Below are 19,527 nucleotides of genomic sequence, written 5' to 3'. Positions count from 1 at the left end.
CAAGAACTTTAGCTATTGATCATTTCACTAGTAATGTTTTGGAAGGGTTTGAAAAATATCTTGATACTCTTGCATCGTTTTTAGATCTTACTAAGGCTTTCGATTGTGTCACACATAGTATTTTGCTTAGAAAACTTCCTTATTATAATTTTCATAGTGATGCTATTCAACTAATTGATTCATATCTATCAAATCGTGATCAATATGTTCACTTCAATCAGTGTGATTCTCAAAAACAATCTCTGTTGTTTGGTGTCCCTTAAGGCTCGGTTTTGGGTCCAGTATTATTTCTTATCTATATTAATGATCTAGTGTACTCTCAAAATGAAACAGTTAACACTGTTTTATTTGCTGATGACACTACTTTCTATACAAGCTATCACCCTTCAGAATTCGACATCCTTGATTACCAAACATCTGAAAAAAACTTATTCAATTGGTTTTTAACTAACCGTCTTTCTTTGAACAACTCTAAATCACAAAGTGTTAATTTTACTCTAAGAAATAAAACTTGCGTTGAAAACGCTGCTCTACCACAATGTGTAACCGGAGCGAAGTTTCTGGGGATATATTTGGATGCAGGATTACTCTGGGAACCACATATAGTTATTCTATCGAAAAAGCTTTCCCGACAACTTTTCCTCTTTAGGAACCTTGTACAGGTGACTTCCAGGGAAACTATTTTAACAGCCTATCATAGTAATTTTCATTCTCATCTGCTATTCTCTCCTGGGGTCACTCTTGTCACATTGATAAAGTGTTTGCACAACAAAGAAAGTGTGTTTGTATTATCTCTGGGCTCTGTTATAGAGCAGATTGTAGAAACTCCTTTAGAGCTTTACAAATTTTGACTTTACCTTGTGTATATATTATGCAGTGTCTGTTGCACATTAAACAAAATCTTAGTCAATACAATGCGCATGTAGATTTTCACAAGTATCCCACCAGATTTAATAATAATCTTATACCATAATTTAGCCGTCTTGAGAGATCCAGAAATGGTTCAAGGTATTTAGCCATAAAATTCTATAACTTAGTGCCAGCTAGAATAAAAGCTCTTAATTTTCATCAGTTTAAGGCGAAAATTAAGAGTTACCTTATAGTGAATGCCTTTTTTACGTATGAGGAGTATTTCACCTCCAATTTTAATTTGTTGTAATTGTTGTAATTGTTTTAAAACACTGTATTTATGTTTTGTGTTTATATTTATGTGTTTATTAACTATATTGACATATTTTATCTTTGACTTGTAAAAAATACTTTTGTATTGATGTATTACCAATAAACCATCTATCTATCTATCTATCTATCTATCTATCTATCTATTGGTGACTTTACAGTAAAGGCATCTCGACCTGTGATATTTAACACATTGGCTGCCCAAATAGAAAGAAAAAAATTTCATTTCAGGCTCCAAACTTTGTTTTATTAATTCATATTAAAAATTCATTGGGTTATTAAATTTTTGAGTTCAGTTACAAAAAAAATATTTTTTCTTGATTTATGACCTTGAATTATATTTAATGCAGGGAGCTCTAAGACCAAAATACCACTTCCAGGCCACGTACAATGTAGGTGACTCACGCAATATACTTTACCTACCGCTACAAGTCTCAGCTTGCAATTTAGTTTGAGTAAAGATTTCGTTAGAGTAACAGTGCTGTTCGAATTTGTTTCGTATTAGAACTACCTATTCTGTTTATTATGGCGAAAAAATTTGATACTTACGAGAAACAACAACAATATGCTGTAACGGGAAAAAATCTAAAGGTATTTGATTTCAATGCAGTACATCCTGGCATTTCACCTGAAGTTGCATCGCTATTAGCGCAAAAAGAACCCTATGATTTCTTTAAATTTTTTCTAACAGATGATATCATTGACTATATTGTAACTGAAACAAACAGATATGCTGAGCAGATCAAACAAAATGAAAATATTTCGCAGTATTCAAGAGTCAAAAGATGGGAACCTCTAACAAAAAGCGTATGTCACGAAATCGTTTCGAACTAATATTACGTATGTGGCATTTTTATAATAATACAGAATGTCCAAGAGGTGATCGACTTTTCAAAAATTCAACCCTTAATTGATAGTTTACTGACCAAATTTCAAACTGCCAGAATTCCGAACAAAAACGTATGCATTGATGAGACTCTAGTATCGTTTCGTAGACGGCTGGCTTTCAAACAATATATCAAAAATAAAAAACATAAATTTGGGATAAAACTCCACAAATTATGCACAGAAAATGGGTATACTTTCAATATGTAAGTTTACTGCGGAAGAGACGTTTTGGAGCCAGGGATTTCAGCATCATCTTCAGTTGTTATGTCGCTGATGGACGGTCTCCTTGATTGTGGTAGAATACTGTACACAGATAATTTTTATACTAGTATTCACTTGGCTCGCCAACTTTTAGATAGATCAACACATCTTATAGGCACACTCAGATCGAACACAAAATTAAACCCCCAAGAGGTTGTAAAAGCAAAGTTGAAAAGAAATGAAATTATTGCACGAGAAAGTAACACAGGAGTTGTTGTAATAAAATGGAAAGATAAAAGAGATGTATTAATGCTTAGTACAGTACACACAGACAGCAACGTAGAGGTTATGAGTAAAAACAACAAAATGGCAGAAAAACCACAAGCAGTGATCGATTATAACAACTGTAAAGCGTTTATTGACCTTTCAGATCAAATGAAGTCATATTCGAATTCACTACGAAGAGGAGTAAAATGGTACCGTAAACTAGCAGTCGAACTTCTCACTGGATCAGTTATTACAAATGCCTACATTATGTATAAAAGTATATCTAAAAATAAAATACAAATTACTGCCTTCAGAGAAGAAATAACAAAAAAACTATTAGAGGAACAAGTGCCGGAAGAACTTTACAAACTTTTCGACTGAAAAAAATGGAATCAGCAAGAAGAAGGTGTACAGTTTTTTATGAGAATCTGAAAACAGAACATGAAAGAGACTATGCTATGAAAAAATGTAAGCAGACTCCATACAAATGTGACATTTGTGAGACATTTTCTGTGTGGAGTGTTTTTTTGTGAAACATAAAACTGTAAAAATTTGATTTATAAAGAACTAAATAGTTTGTCACTTTCACAAATATCTACTTAATTTGATTGTTTTTTGGTAATACATAATTTACAGTAAAATGTGCATCTTATTTTCTACGGCTATTACAATAGTATTTTTCACGCAAACCATTGGGCCAACTTCAGTAATCTGACCACCGGGCCATGCTTTATATATGAATAACGTGTAAACTGTGAATTATATTTGTCTCACAGAGCACAGAACCAAACCTGTCGTTGGAATTATATTTAACTCACAGAACGTCTGGTCAAAACGGAGCATGAGTTAAATACAACTCACATGGCGGTTAATGTGTTAAAAATAAAAACACGGAAACTTTGGTGTTCCAGATGAAATTCGGCTGAGAAATATACGACCTCATTTACCAGATGTTAAAAAAAATTATACAAGATGCAAATTTTGCTCAACAAAAAAAGAAGAAAAACGAACTAACATTAATGTAGTTATTGTCAAGTAGCTTTATGCCCAAAAAAATGTTGTAAATCATTTTACACTGCTGTAGTTGAGACCTAAATTAGCTGGATAACCAATACTTTGGACGAAATGCCTCTGAAGATGCTCTGAGAGCGAAAGTGCTTGTGCAAGATTTAATAAAGAACTGTGCTTGATATTTACCTTTTATTTGAGCATTTATATGAGTATATATTGAGTTCATATAATACTCGAGCATTCAACCATATAATCATTTTAATAAAATCTTTGATTAAATTGATTTATTAAGAAGTCAAATTTTTGAATCATTAGTGTGATTACTAGTTGTTTAAAATCATAAATTCATGTCTGTTCTATATTGCTAACTTGGTAGTAATACACGATATCATAATAAAGGCGGTACTAATACGTATCATCCCACCAGGAGTACGGTACTTTTATTTTAATTCGTTATTTAAAGCAGGCGGAATTGGTTTGTTACTAATTGATTTTTAAGTATCTGCTTCCTATCTATTGCTAGATTTGATTTGACACAATTTGTAAAAAAGTTACTATCTTATGATTCACCAATAATTTATTGGACGTAGGAATTTTTAAGGTTTGGCCTGAACATTTTTTGTTGTTTGTAGTAGTTGACTTTAAGTGATAAATTCTTATCAGTAATATCAGAGTACTACTGCATTATTTTTATCATTTCTAGTTTTAAGTTGTGAAGTATCGTTTCTATACTTTCTATAGTTTCATCTTATATAAATTGGGTGTTTTTTTATTGAGTTAAAGAACTTTGAAATGGAATAATACAAAGATATTATTCACTGATTGATTTAAGTCGACTTTTGATACAATATAAAAGATACGCCGTGCAACAACATACTGTAATTACGAAAAAATGAGTCTGATAATTCACGTTTGAAATATATCTTCTTCTTCAGTGCTTTATCCGGTCCGGATGTTGGCGATCATCAAGGCTATCATGGTTTTGTTGACTGCTCTGCGAAACAGCTCCGCTGAGGTCATCCCAAGCCATTGTCGGAGATTTTTCAACCACGAGATACGACGGCGTCCCGGTCCTCTTCTGCCAAATACTTTACTCTGCATAACAAGTTGAAGAATTCGATATTTTTCTTCGTTCCGCATCACGTGGCCGAGGTACTCAAGCTTGCGTTGTTTAATTAAATTAAGCACTTCTTTTTCTTTTGTCATGCGCTGTAGGACCTCAACGTTGGTGACATGGTCCACATAAGATATTTTTAGTATCCTTCTGTATATCCACATCTCGAAGGCTTCGATTCGTTTTTCAGTGGCTTGCGTCAGTGTCCAGGCTTCAACTCCATACAGTAACACTGGAAGAACGTAGCACCTCACTATTCGCATCTTGGTTCCCAAACTGAGATCACTGCAGCACAGCAAGGATCTCAACTTAATAAATGTAGACCGTGCCATTTCAATTCTGGATCTAATCTCTTGAGCGTAGTCCCATTGTACGTTGAGGGTAGTTCCGAGGTAAGTGAATCTGTCGACTCTCTGGATCTCTTCGCTACCTGCCATTAGTGCCCCGGGATCTAAATTTGTACGGCTGACAACCATGAATTTAGTTTTCTTAATATTAAGGTTCAGTCCGTATGTTACGCTCACAGTTCGCACTCGGTCTAGTAAGGCCTGCAGATCGTTTAGGCTGGTTGCTAGTAACACAGTGTCATCGGCGTAGCGGATATTATTGATGTATTCACCGTTCACTCGGATTCCCATGTCTAGGTTTGTGAGGGCTTCATTAAAAATCTCCTCAGAGTATATATTGAAAAGAGTCGGCGATAGCACACATCCTTGTCTTACTCCTCGCATGATCTTCACATGATCTTCATTGAAATATATACCTGGTCAATATACATAATAATGAGACTCAAGTTGGAGTACTCGGTTCTGAAAGATGACGATTGTATGGCTTTAAAATTTTATATAATATTAACCTTCGGCCAGGCGCGCCCTAAATAATTACATCATCAGGCGCCCCGCAGCAATTTGCTGCCATGTAGTTTCTTATTGTTTTCGACACTTTTAATTATTAATTAACTGTATCGTTATTTATTTTGTCAAAAAATAAGAACGCTTTATTAATTTAACTAATTTTAATAAATTGTACAGAAAAAAACTTTTAATTTATTTGATCATTACAATTAATACATACAATATTATATTTAGAATGTCTTTTACAAGTGAATGCACTACATTGTGTACATTTCATAGAGGTATACGACTTGATTTTTTCACTGTAACAATTGCAGCATCTACCACGTTTAGCAGGATTTTCGTCTTCTTGATGGGGTACTGGTTGTTTCGCAAACATCCTGGACAGGAACTCGGTTATATCACGTGGAAGTGTTTTAATTTTTGATCGTGTATGAAGGTGTTCTTTCATCAAGTTCATTGCAAGGTTTTTGAGAAAATGTCTCCTTTTGAGTGATTTTCCAGAATTTGCAGCCGGAATGTAGAACAAAAGCATTTATGCCTCCAATATTCATTAAATTATAGAATATAACACACGGCCATCTTTTAGTAATTCGTGAAACACTGTATGATGAACATAATTTATCTACAGTATCAACTCCCCCTTTCGTTTTATTGTAATCTAAAATCAACTGTGATTTCTTAGTATTGTTACGATAAATATCATGGCCTAAAAATAACCGTAAATATATTATGACTAATTCACTAATATGTTGTAGATTGTACGAGAGAATTCTACCAGCTGGCAGAAAGAAAACCGGTCAGACGATGACCTTCTAGGGCTTCTCCTGAATTCTAGGCCAGTTGTGGTTTCATATATAATAATGGATTTTTCATTGAAGGAGTTAGTTAATTCTGAAGACCCGCGGCCGCGATTTTAATTGTTACGCTCGCCTTTAAATAAATTATGTATTATTGAGTAGTTAAATAAATTAATATAAGTTATCGTGCTTTTTAATAAATTAAAATAAGAACCTTTTAATAAAGACATTATAAATTGAATAAAGACAACAGTTAAATAAGTATCATTTCAGTATCCATGTCAACTGAACTTTCGTTGTGCATAGACGATAATAATATGACTGACTTACTTTTACGCGGCAAGTAAGAGGTAATCCTATAATCTTTTTGAAATCCAAATATGCTAGATTGAACTGTCCTTGATTTATGTGGAAGAAATTCTTGAGGAATTTCTCTTTTGTTTTTCTTCAGCGTCCCAAGCAGAGTAACTTTCTTCTGCAGCAAATATCTAGCTAACGGAATACTAGTATAAAAATTATCTGTTGTTATGTTTCTTCCTGTCATTTCTACGGACTCTATTAGACGTTTTTATAATTTTTTAGTACATTTTTATCCCGTATTTAGTACATTTTTATCCCGTACTTAGCAGGTTTGTTGGGTATATATTGTATCCAGCTACACCTACCTCTAAAGGGATGGAGCATTTCATCAATTGTTGTATACTCTGACAAATTGTATGAGTTTTGACAATTTTTTATAAATCTGTCAAAAAAAGATTTAATGGCCGACAGCTTGTCTATTTTACATCTATCACTCCTTGTATGTTTATCATCAAATCTCAATGAACGTGCAATAAATAGGAAACGTTTGTAGCTCATTACTGCTCGAACAATATCAATCCCTGTGCCATCTTTTTCCCAAAGTTCCGTCACATTTGTGTGATTGCCGTGCTTTATGTCAATCAAATAGAGGAGTCCAAAAAAGGCCAATAACTCACTCCTGTCCACATTCCTGCAATCTCTATCTCTCAAATATTGCGTTTTATCTCTATGTTCATTTATATATAAATTGGTAAAAATTAAAATTTCATCAATCATATCAATATTGATAATAGTAAGAAACGCATCAATTTCTGTTTTTAGTTGACGTGCAGTTCCTTTTAATCCCGGTGGTACTCTCATTATATTTTCTTGCTTTGTCTTAGATGTGGTAAAAGAAGTTTTATACCACTTACTTGTTTTATCCTTGCCAATGAATGTATCTTCAACGTTTTCGTAAAACACTTCCTCCTCATCTGACATATCTTGCTCTGAACATGTATCGTCGTGGTTCTCCTCAATTTGTTGTTCATCCAAATCACTATCACTTTCCAATATTTCATCTGTTTCATCTTCAATATCTGTCATATTATTTAGAATTTCCTCTAATTGTGCTTGGGTTAACACTTCCTTTGGATTTTTACGAGACATGGCGTAATCTAAAATTATGAAATATGTTATAATATAGAATTCTACAATAATCTAATATGTTTCATATATATTATTAATTCTTATAAATAATTATATTATTAACAATTTTACTTACCAATAAAATTTCAATTTCTCGAAAAAGATATATAATATATTAGTTATTTAAAAAAAATTGCGCGAATTTCACTACCAGGTGCCTTGCAGCAATTGTCTGCCTCGATGTACTATTCACAATAAAGTACGATAACTAACTAATTGGATTTGGATTTCACAAGACGATGATGGGTACCGACTAAGGATTAACCGATAAGGGAATTTTAAAAATATCACGTACATAGCGTATCCCGTTAACACTTTACCTGGAAATATTGAGTTTACGCAGCAAATTACTGCGGCGCGCCCGGCTGAAGGTTAAGAAAAATCGACCAAGTCGTTATTTAGAGTTACTGCCAATAAAGCAATGATAGCGAATATGGTAGCCAAGATGATATCCAATGATCAATAACCGTCATAGAACTACACTGGACTAGAAGAAGATAAAATTCAGCTTTTATCATCATCACTGGTGCAATATAGGTTTTCTTGTTAGATGTTTTCTGGTTACTCATGTTTCACTACATATATTTTCCACCTTACTAAATTTAATTTTAATAAATTCTATTCGTAGTTCTATCGTGTACAAGCTTAATGAGAAATTTTCTAGTTAATTCTCCATTCGCTCTTTTACATCCTTCCAAATTAAAAAGTAAAATGTAAATAGACAATTAACGGATTTGCGCCGACTAGCGATATATCCCCAAGGAACTCTTGGTATAGGAACGAACAAATAGCAATTTAAACCATTGTTTCTTTTTAGAAGGTGGGAACTTTGGAGTTTTAAAGCGAAATTAAACTGGCTGGAGTGCTCGGTAACAAGTTAAATGATCATTAAGTTAAAAATTAGTTCAAAGATTATTTTGAAAGCATGAATTAGAAAATTTTATTAAAAGCAATTCTTGTACTTAGACTAAATGAGTGGCTTAGAGGCAAAGGTGACTAAGTCACAAAGTGGAGTTTGTGTGATAAATCATGTTAAAGTTAACATTAAATAAAAAATACAATTTTTATGATAAAAAAAGTGTAACATTTTATTTTTTTTAAGAAAAAGCTAATTTCTTAAAACAACATGTGAGGAAAAATCTCACCTAAGTCTTATTATTCTACTTCATGTGTTCAAAAAGCATAGACACATTTGCCGTTACAAAAAAATATATTTCTAGAATAACTGGTGAGTTAAGCTCACATCCATCTAACAGATGCTTTTTTAGAGTCCTTATGAGCAAAGAGACTAGTTCCCAAATAAAATTAATCTGTAGCTTGGCCTTAATAATACCGAACAAGAAATAGACTGTACTAAAGTACTATATTCACAAAAGAGAGTAAGTTCTGAGATACCACTGTCTCTAAGTTGGCGATGTTGAAAATATTTATTGTTTTGTTGTACAAACTTGTTTATTAAAATAAGGCATTATGTATTCAGTCATAGTCAAAAAGTAACACTATTTTATAGCCGTGAAGATCTAAATTATTATTTCTTGGTCTGTTAAACTCTTAATCAATGAAACTTCCGAAAATGTTTTTGATATAGGGCCACTGTGTTTATCATCCTTTACCATGATCCGATTCTCATCACTCTGCCAAAATGCATTGTTGATGCGATCATATAATGAACAACCTCCTGAATAATTTTCAACGCTCAATATTCCCTTTTCAGAGCTTTGTCGATCAATCAATGTTTTGCTTCCTTAGGTTAGCTATATTACACTACATATTTGCTAACGCTACGATTTATCCTTAACTCTCGACAGAATTTAGGGCAAGTTACTTGCTATATGACACCCCTAAATCGGGAATATTCTCGTGAGTAAATAAAATACCATTAATTTTAACGTGTAAAATATTTTCAAGTATATTTCGATTTTGTATTTCTTGATTATATTTAAATTTATAAAAATACTAGAAGTATGTTTCGCCCCAGCTTGCATATTTCCGTTATTTTTGTTTGTAGTGTACATACGAGGCTTCCTAACAAATTGTTTTTTATAAGCTTAAAAAGCAACAACGAAGAGATTACTGTAAGAAAAAAGTAAGAGCGTTGCATGTGGGGTGATAACTCGCTTCCCTTCGTATTTGCATTTTTCTGAGGACCTCCTCATTTGTGACTCGGTCAGTCGCATACGGGATCTTAAGTATTCGATATAGCCATATCTCAAATGCTTCCAGTTTTCTGCACATACCTTCGTTGAAGATCCACGATTCAACAGCATAAAAAAGGACAGAGAAGACGTAGCATCGCAGCATTCTTACTTTTGTATCAAGAGAGAGGTTGTGACTCTTGAAGGCCCCCATCCGATTGAAAGTGGATCTAGCTTTTCCGATGCGTGCTCTAATCTCCTGGTTGTTGGTCCATTCTTAATTTATTATGGTGCTGAGGTAGTTGTAGTGCATCACTCTTTCTACAGGGGATTGGTTGACGTAGAGTTGACCATCTGTTATCCTTTTCTTGCTAATTATCATAAGCTTTGTCTTCTTAACGTGTATATTGAGTCCATATTGTTGACTATAATATGTGATTTTGTTCATAAAAACTTGTAGGTCTTCTATCTAAGTTGTCTGCAAATACTATGGTGTCATCTGCATATCTGATGTTGTTTAACCGGTAACCATTTAGTGGAATACCTTTTTCAGTTTAGTGCAAAGCTTCAATAAATATTCTTTCAGAGTACAGATTGAAGATTAGAGGAGACAAAATACAGCCTTGCCTTACTCCACGCATGATTTTCACATAGTTAGTATGTTCATCTTCAACTCTGAGATTTGCTGTCTGATTCCAGTAAAGGTTTCTAATTATTTTCACATCTTGGTTGTTAATTCCTGCCTCTTTTAGTATTTGTATCATCTTTGAGTGCTGTACTCGATCAAACGCTTTCTCGTAATCAACCAGACATGCGTATACGTCGCAATTGACGTCTCTGAATCTCTGGAATAAGACTTGTACTGAGAACAAAGCCTCTCTAATACCAACAGCATTTGTGATCCTTGTAGATGCTTGTAGATTCTCGTTGGGATGAATTATCTTTGGGAATAATTTTAGGAGATGACTCATGAGGCTTATAGTACGGTAATCTTCGCATTTTTTGTATCCTGTTTTTTTTGGAAGTGCAATAAACTCAGATTTCAGTCATTCTGTTGGTATTTCTCCAGAGTTGAATATGAGGTTCAATATCTTTGCGATTATTTCTATTAATTCGTTGTCCATTAGTTTGAGTAGTTCTGCTTGTATATTATCAGGGCCTGCCGCTTTGCTATCCTTTAACTGTGTTATTGCAGAATAAACTTCCTGCTGTAATATTCTTGGTTTATCATTTACCTCTTCTTCTAGCTCAAAGGTGTTATCTCTTTGGTCTTCAAATAGTCTTTCTAGATATTATTTCCACGTTCTTATTTTACTCTGTTTGTTCAAGATGATGTTTCCGTCAGAATCAGTTATATTTCCTTTTTGCCTTCGTTTTAGTACCCCTGTGAATTCTTTAACTTTTCTATGTACATTGTGACTATCGTACTTTGACTGCAGAGTCTCAATTTCTTCGCATCTTTCCTTTGCTTCTTTTTGTTTTGCTTCTCTGATTTTCATTCATATTAATATATTTATGGTTTTATATTTATCTGGGTCATTTTCGGCTTCTCTTCTCTCGTCCATTAGTTTCAGGATCTCATGTGTCATCCATGATTTTTTCTTTATTAATCTATCTGTTTTTAAGTTTTTATCCTTTACATTTTGTACTATTTCTGTAATATGTTTGATCGTTTGTTCTACGTTCGATTCGTCTCTAATTGCAGTCACTTGCTCGTTTAACGTGGCTTGGACTCTCATACTCATATCAAGGTCTTTCAGCATACGTAGGTTGTATGATTGTGCTTTCCTTTTCTGCACTGTTTTGAGTTTGACTCGAAATACTCCCACCAGTGGAACGAAGTCTGTCTCCAAGTCTGCTCCAGGATAAGTTTTGACAGATTCAAAGCTGTTTCGGAATCTTTTATTTGCTAAAATGTAGTCTATTTGATTCCTAATAATTCTCCCGGGTCTGTCTTGAGGGGATTTCCACGTGTACAGCTTGGGAGGTGGTAATTAGAAGAATGTGTTGGCGACAACTAGTTCTGAGTCTTCTGCGAATTTTTCTAGTACGTCTCCTCTCTCGTTTTTGACTCTAAGTTCATGTACTCTGTCTTATCTCCAGCTCCAATCTTGGCATTAAAATCGCCCATAATGATGAGAATTTCCTGTCGAGGAATTTTCTTTATGATACTGTTGATGTTCTAATAGAACTCAATTGCTTCTTCCTCCTCTTTATCTGCAGTGGGAGCATAGACTTGGATGATGTTTTTATTCTTCTACTTGTAGTAACATCACTCTCTCTGATATTGGTGTAATGTTAGTAACGCATTTGGCAACCTTGGGTGATACGATTATTCCGACTCCATATTCATGTAACCCATCACTTTTTCCCGAGTAATATACCTTGTGATCTTCTATTTGTATTTCTCCAGAATGTGGCCATCTCATTTCTTCTATTCCTATGATTTCAAAATGCATTCTCTTCATCTCCTGTATTGCATTGTGGATTTTTACTACTTTCTATAAAGTTTTGAGATTCCATGTGCAGAACTTGATATTCTTTCTGCACTTCAATTTATTATCTTTTACAACAGTATGAGGTAGAAGGAAATATAGTGAACTGTCTGTACTCGGAAATCTAATAGCCATTCGGGGTCGAAAGAAACAAGAGTTAGCCAAGAAAGGCTGATAGAAAGATTAAAGACATATCACACAAGACAAGTTGAAAAAGAGTAATTTGTGAAGACCCTTATGATGCGCTAGGTGCGTTTCATAAGCGTATGAGTATTAATGCACTTTGTGTTCCCGCTCATACCTCAGGGTGTTTACTATAGACTGTATGGCTTGTCCAGCATGCCATAGCATGGAGGATAGAGTGCGCGTCATTTTTACAATGGAGACACCCCAACTCCATGGCCTGACTCCTATTGAACAAGTAATGGAAATAAAATACCTGGGAATTACACTGACCAGCTGTGAAGACCTGGACAAAGAAGTGAGAGGTCAAGTACAAAAAGCAAATAAACTGGCAGTATGCCTTAATAACACTATATGGTGAAACAGACACATTAACACTGATATGAACTCAAGAATTTATAAAGGCAGTGTAAGACCACTATATATGCCTCAGAAACAAGACCTGCACAAAAGAATGGAATAACCACAAAAGCAGAATGAAGGAGACCCATGTCGTCAAAATAGGAAGAGATAAGTCCCCAATCAGCAAAAGAAGTATCGGTCGTCCGCGCAAAAGATGAAGTGCTTATAAAGAGAAAGAAGAAGAAGAAGATGTATAAATACATGATCATTTCCTGCTTTTAGCCATCCTTGTCCTTTTTTCTTAGTTTTAGTACTTTTAGTTATTGTCAATATATCAAGCCCTGTTCTTTTTCTTTGTCTTGTATACCTCCAGGTATTCCAGGTTCCCAACTTCCACATTTCTTTTCTATTCTCCTCTGACTACTTGTTTTCTTTATTGCACTTCCCTTTCCTGTTCATTATTATTAATTGTGCTTTTTCCTTATGTATTGCCATGTTCATAACCTCATATTTCAATCTATCATTTACTCTTAGTTTTTAAATATTTCTAGTTTTCTTTCGTTCCTGATCCATTTTCATTATTCTTTTTCTATAGTTAGTTTGTTGAATCCAATTCTCCCTAAATTCCCTTTCATTTTTTCTTTCTTAGGAATGCAAACTTTTTTTATTTATTAATAGACACTTTCATCTACTTTTCTTCAAATTTTTATCATTGATTTGTTTTTTTTTTGGTCATAGGGCCTTTGATCTCCTAATACAACACATTTACAAACATTTGTTGAACTCGATTTATAATTTATGATTTATTTAGTTACATTTTCAGTCATCTATTCTGTATATATTATGTTATACCATTATTGATCTTTTATTTTTTCATAAATCAGCTATGAGATTCATATAACAGGTCTCGTTAGTGTTACATATAATAATTAATAGGAATATTTTGATATTAAATAAGCTCTTTTAAATTGGATAGATAAACTGTTACATATGATACTTGATCTCGTTATTTTAACATTGTATAACTAAACTTTTAACTAAATTTTTAACTGTAGCATTTGAAAATACTGAATAAAACCTGCTTTAGGTGTTATGTAGGTTTCCGAATAAATAATTTACCGAAAGATTTTATTGTTTGACTTACTCGTTGAATAGAGGGAAATTTTATCCCATGAATGTTGAACTCGCTGATGATATAACATTTAATAAGCTGAAATCCTCTGAAGCATCCAACGGCTTTAATTGAATAACTCTTACGGCAGCTATTATGGGATTCAGCCATAAACCTCTGAATAAATATATTCTATTCCGAATACCGTTCCACTCTATTGTTAGAGGTTAAACTATGGATATAATTTGCAGATTTTTAGTTTGGTGGACTATTGCACAATGTTTTAATATATTATTATAAATTTTAACTAGAAACTTGATTTTTTAATAGAAAAGCTAGACAGTTAATTACATATTTATGATTAATTACAGTTGTAAAAAGTAGTATGGTCAAATTTTGTAGAAAATCTTAAAAAGCAAAAGATGTAAAAAAATAAATTTGATCAAAAATGTGTGGAGATAGAAATAGAGTAAAAAGAATATAACCCTTAACTGTTTTTTCGATATAATTGGCACTCTAACGGTATATATAAATTCGTATCTAATTTTTGATACATAACTTAGTAGTAGAATTAAATCTCTCACTATGTTTCCCGGTTCCTCCTATATTATATTCTTTGACACTAGATCTTAACTATACGTTGGTCAATTTACTATTATTAATCTTATTTAGTGTTCAATTTTTTACATGCGAAAAACCATGTCATTTTTGCTGTATTAATTCCTCAATTTTAAAATCATTACCCTATTCCAACCCTTCCTACTCTCACTTTAACTTCATTTCCTTAGAAATACAGACAGTTTTAAACTAGCTACATGACTTCAGCTAAATGATGAAGAAACTACAAGAAGAATATACCAAGGCTGGCCTAGATATTAACGTCGCAAAAACAGAGTACCTATCTACAAGTGAAGAAGACATAGAAGATCTATAGATTGATGACAACGTAACAATCAAAGGAAAGGATAAATTTAAATAGTAAGTTGGGATTTATAATCACGAAAAAGGCAACAACAGAGGAAGAAATTACATAAAGATTAGGACAAACAAAAACAGCAATCCGACAACTTAACTCAGTATGGTAGGGTAGACACCTAAATATGAAATCAAAAACATAGATTTATAAAACATTAGTGCGAAATATTATGATATATGGGGCTGAAAATTGGATCATAAACAAGAAAAACAGCAGTAAGATAGTAGCAACAGAGATGGAATGCCTGCGAAGATGCTGCAGAGTAACAAAAATGGATTGAAGGAGAAGGAGAAGGAGAAGGAGAAGGAGAAGGAGAAGGAGAAGGAGAAGGAGAAGGAGAAGGAGAAGGAGAAGGAGAAGGAGAAGGAGAAGAAGAAGGAGAAGGAGAAGGAGAAGGAGAAGGAGAAGGAGAAGGAGAAGGAGAAGGAGAAGGAGAAGGAGAAGGAGAAGGAGAAGGAGAAGGAGAAGGAGAAGGAGAAGGAGAAGGAGAAGGAGAAGGAGAAGGAGAAGGAGAAGGAGAAGGAGAAGGAGAAGGAGAAAGAGAAGTAATGACGAAATAAAGCAAAGAACATCAATAGAAACAGACATACAAAATAGAGTTTTGAAGTATCTTCTTGTTTATCTGACAAACATTAGTCTTTATAAACAGATGTTAGGAAGCCCATGATACCAAAGCCAGGAAATAACCACATATTTCCGCAAAATTACAGGCCGATTAGTCATCCAAACCAGACTTCAATCAGATACAGACAGGCTAGGGTTAATCCTAGGAGAGGAGCACAATGCGGATTCAGAGCTCAACATTCTAGTTAACTACAAGTACTCAGACTTACAGAATACATAGTAGCTGGATTCAACGACAAGTCATATATAGGAGCAGCCTTCCTAGATATAAGCAAAGCCTTCGACAGAGTATGGCATGAAGGACTGACATACAAAATAAGAGATTATGGATACAGTGGAGCCAAGACGAAACTCATCTTCTCGTACCTAAGCGAAGATTCAGGGTCCAGACAGGACCAGTTCTAGAAAAATTTCGATCATTAGGAAAGGAAGCGGCTTTTATTTGGGTACCTTCACATACAGGTATTTACGGAAATGAAAAAGCAGACTAACTGGCTAACAAAAGTCAAATGAACTCAAAACATCCTGCAAAATTGAAGACAAATCCGTACACCGATCTAAAAAACCTGGTTAAAATCCACTGTATTAATACTTGGCAAAATTATCGGGAAAAATTAGGTACTAAATTAAATGTAATTTGCCCAAAAATAACTGATGTCCTGGAGACTAAACAGAAGAAACCAAGTCATTATTAATCGTTTAAGAATTGGCCATACTGCCTTAACACACAAATATCTAATAACAAAAGAATCACTAGATATCTGCTTCAGCTGCTCTAACCCACTGACTGTGGAACACATCCTGCTTGATTGTCCTCAATTCAAGGAAAAAATAAGATCTTACGGATTCACAGATAATGATCTCAAGACAGTTCTCACCAAAAAAATTTCGACAGTGTTAAGCTATTTAAAAGACATTAAGTTATTCAATTTTATTTAATGTAATATTTCATGTATTTGTTATATCCACTAATAACCCTGCGCGGTTGATGTGGTTTTGGGTTTAAATAAAAAAAAACGGAATTTCGGAAGCTGAAATACCACAAGGGGCAGTCTTATCACTTCTTCTGTATAGAATATATACAAAAGACGTTCCAAGAACTCCCGGAACACTAATCAGCCTTTGTGCAGACGACACTGTAATCGCGGCAAAACATAAGAACCTGGATATGGCTGTAAGAAATCTACAGACGGCACTGGATATACTAAGAAAATGGACTATCCAATGAAAAGTAGCAATTAATCCAAAACCGACCCTTCTCTGCGTATGGCATCTAGAAAATGGATCATAAAATTTAGATCTTCGTTTATAATCTGTTCAATTGTTAGCTCTTAATGTTAATAAAAAATGGAAATATGATTTAAAAAAAAAATAATGGCTATCTTGGTTCCTATTGGTCATAGAAGTTTTTATTTTTTGTAAATTGTATTTTTTACCATTTTTTAGTAAGCCTATTTACCAGCGCATGACATAAAAATATCAAAGTTATTATAAATGTTTATAAGCTAAAAAGTTGTCAGCCCTTTCTCAAACGGTTGTTTTAATATTATTTTTGATCAAATGTTGAAATTTTGTCAAGGTATCTTAAAATCAAAGAATCAATTGCGATCTGTTAATTAAACCTAGAGTCACTGTTTGGGCAAGTACAGTTTTTTAAATAATCGCTCTCTGGGATAAACAAATTGAATAACTTACAAGATTATTGGTCAATCTAGCTGAGATTTAGCACGCTTCAATAACTCACTAATTGCCACAATTTCAAGTAGTTAAATTACATGTCATTAGTTATATGTTGTTAAATCTTATATGCAAAAAACAATGTTTTTGACATTAATAAACTACTGCAAAAATAAATGGGTTTTTGTAATTTTCTCGGTCAATTCTTTATATATTTTAATTTAAAAATTCGCAAAATAAAGAACTTTTTAAGATCTACAACTTTTATTTTAATCATTTTTCTCTAAAATGTATAAGGAACGTTTTATATGCAAAAACGATTTTTATTTATGATTGTTTAAAAAGACAAAACATCATATACCTTTTAAAGACTTCAAAAACCTTTAGACTTTTTGACTTTTTTTGAGCTGTTTTTTCTTTACTGGCCTACAGATCATAACGCCTAGTTAGTTTGCTCACAATTGTACCCTTAAGTTTTGGGAAATTACGTGGATAATTGGGGAAATAAGTATTTTAGTTAAATAAATCTTAATATCATAAAAAATATTTTGGTACTTACTGCAATTCATTATCAATAAAATTTGATTGCTCTAACGTACCTGTAAAGAAAAGAAATATTATTAATAGAATCTTTAATAACATCGACAAGAAAATTTGGATATCAGGTAATTATTGTACAACAGATATAATTTCACCTTCTAAATTCAATGTAGTTCGAATTCTAATCTACTTACAGACCTATATTTAAAATATAAATCCATCAAAAAACCATTATTATGGTTGGCCTTGAAATTACACTTGTTTGTAGTGCAGTCACCAGAAATTTTAGTTCAAAAACCTTACATTTATGGCATGATATCTTCAAGATAAAGTTTGGTTCTAAACTTAAGGCGGGTTGACAAGATTAAAGTGTACTTGGTAAAAGTCTGCTTGGACCATCGAGTTATGTTAGGTTAGGTTAGGTTTGATTTTAACTCGATGGCTTGGACATTGCTCGGACGTTGGGCGCGCAACACTTGTAAGCTGCGTTGATCGTGTCACCTGTTCATCCAAGTACACTTGTATCAACATGTTATATCCAAGTTAAGTAGGACGCTGGTAACTTCCTTGGATCCAAGTAGTGTGGTATTGTAAAATTAAAATGGCGTCGGTGTCGAAAAATCGAAAAGGAGAAGTAAATACAAAAAGAAAGTGGTCTGAAAGGGAGAGTGTTAGATTCATGGAGTTATACAAAGCTGAGGAAGAATTATGAAATGTACAGATAGAGGAATATAAAAATACGGATGCTAGAAGTGCGGCATTTTTTTTATTCCTTTTTTTTGGATTTCAAGCTCATGTTTCAATATATCAGCAACCACTAGAACACCTTTCACAATCACTTCCGCTATCTTTGGTTAAAATGGTTATTTCACATTCAAGTCATTTAACCGTGACAACCAACTTGGTACAGTTAATACAAAAAATTATAGTTTTTTCCATTTACCGGCCAAACGGTGCATTTTCTCATTAGGGTATGTATATCTTTTTTGAATCAGTACGTCAGGCTTAATCGAAATAAATTAAATTAACGGTGCAAATTTGCAAGACATGTAGACCTCCAACTGGAATTTTTTCTCACGAACCGTAAGACGCAGAAAAAATCTGAGCACTTGAGAAGAACAAGTAGCAAATTTTATGTAAGAAAAGTGCACCGGTTTGACTCTAGGACCAAAATTGACGCCAATATATCCGATTAAAGGATGTTTAAATGATGAACAAATAATACAAAAAATTATAGTTTTTTCCATTTTCCGGCCTAACGGTGCATTTTCTGATAAGAGTATGTATATCTTTTTTGAATAAGTACGTTAGGCTTAATCGAAATAAATTAAATTTGGAACGAAATACAAAGTTTTTATTTTCACAAAATTTGCAAGACATGTAGACCTCCAACTGGAATTTTTTCTCACGAACCGTTAGATATAGAAAAAATCTGAGGCCTTTAGAAGAACAAGTAGCAAATTTTATGCAAGAAAAGTGCACCGGTTTGACTCTAGGACCGAAATTGACGCCAATATATCCGATTAAAGGATGTTTAAATGACGAACAAATAATACAAAAAATTATAGTTTTTTTCATTTTCCGACCTAACGGTGCATTTTCTCATAGGGGTATGTATATCTTTTTTGAATCAGTACGTCAG

At 33.4% G+C, this 19,527-nt stretch overlaps 1 protein-coding gene across 4 annotated transcripts in view; it reads right to left on the bottom strand.

The window, feature by feature from the left end:
* Positions 1 to 19,527, bottom strand: part of LOC140451974 (zwei Ig domain protein zig-8-like) — a 402,998-nt gene that overhangs the window by 178,025 nt on the left and 205,446 nt on the right. For 2 of the 4 annotated variants that reach the window (XM_072545963.1, XM_072545964.1), the window contains one exon: positions 17,905 to 17,944. The exons of the other annotated variants lie outside the window; for them this stretch is intronic. In XM_072545963.1, the coding sequence (XP_072402064.1) occupies positions 17,905 to 17,914 (10 nt within the window). In that variant the 5' untranslated portion in view covers positions 17,915 to 17,944. The remainder of the gene's footprint in view (positions 1 to 17,904; positions 17,945 to 19,527) is intronic. 4 annotated transcript variants of the gene reach the window in all.

The sequence above is a fragment of the Diabrotica undecimpunctata genome, chromosome 10 (genome assembly GCF_040954645.1).
Source record: "Diabrotica undecimpunctata isolate CICGRU chromosome 10, icDiaUnde3, whole genome shotgun sequence".
In the NCBI taxonomy this organism is placed as follows: Eukaryota; Metazoa; Arthropoda; class Insecta; order Coleoptera; family Chrysomelidae; genus Diabrotica; species Diabrotica undecimpunctata.
This window is presented reverse-complemented; position numbering and strand designations above follow the sequence as displayed.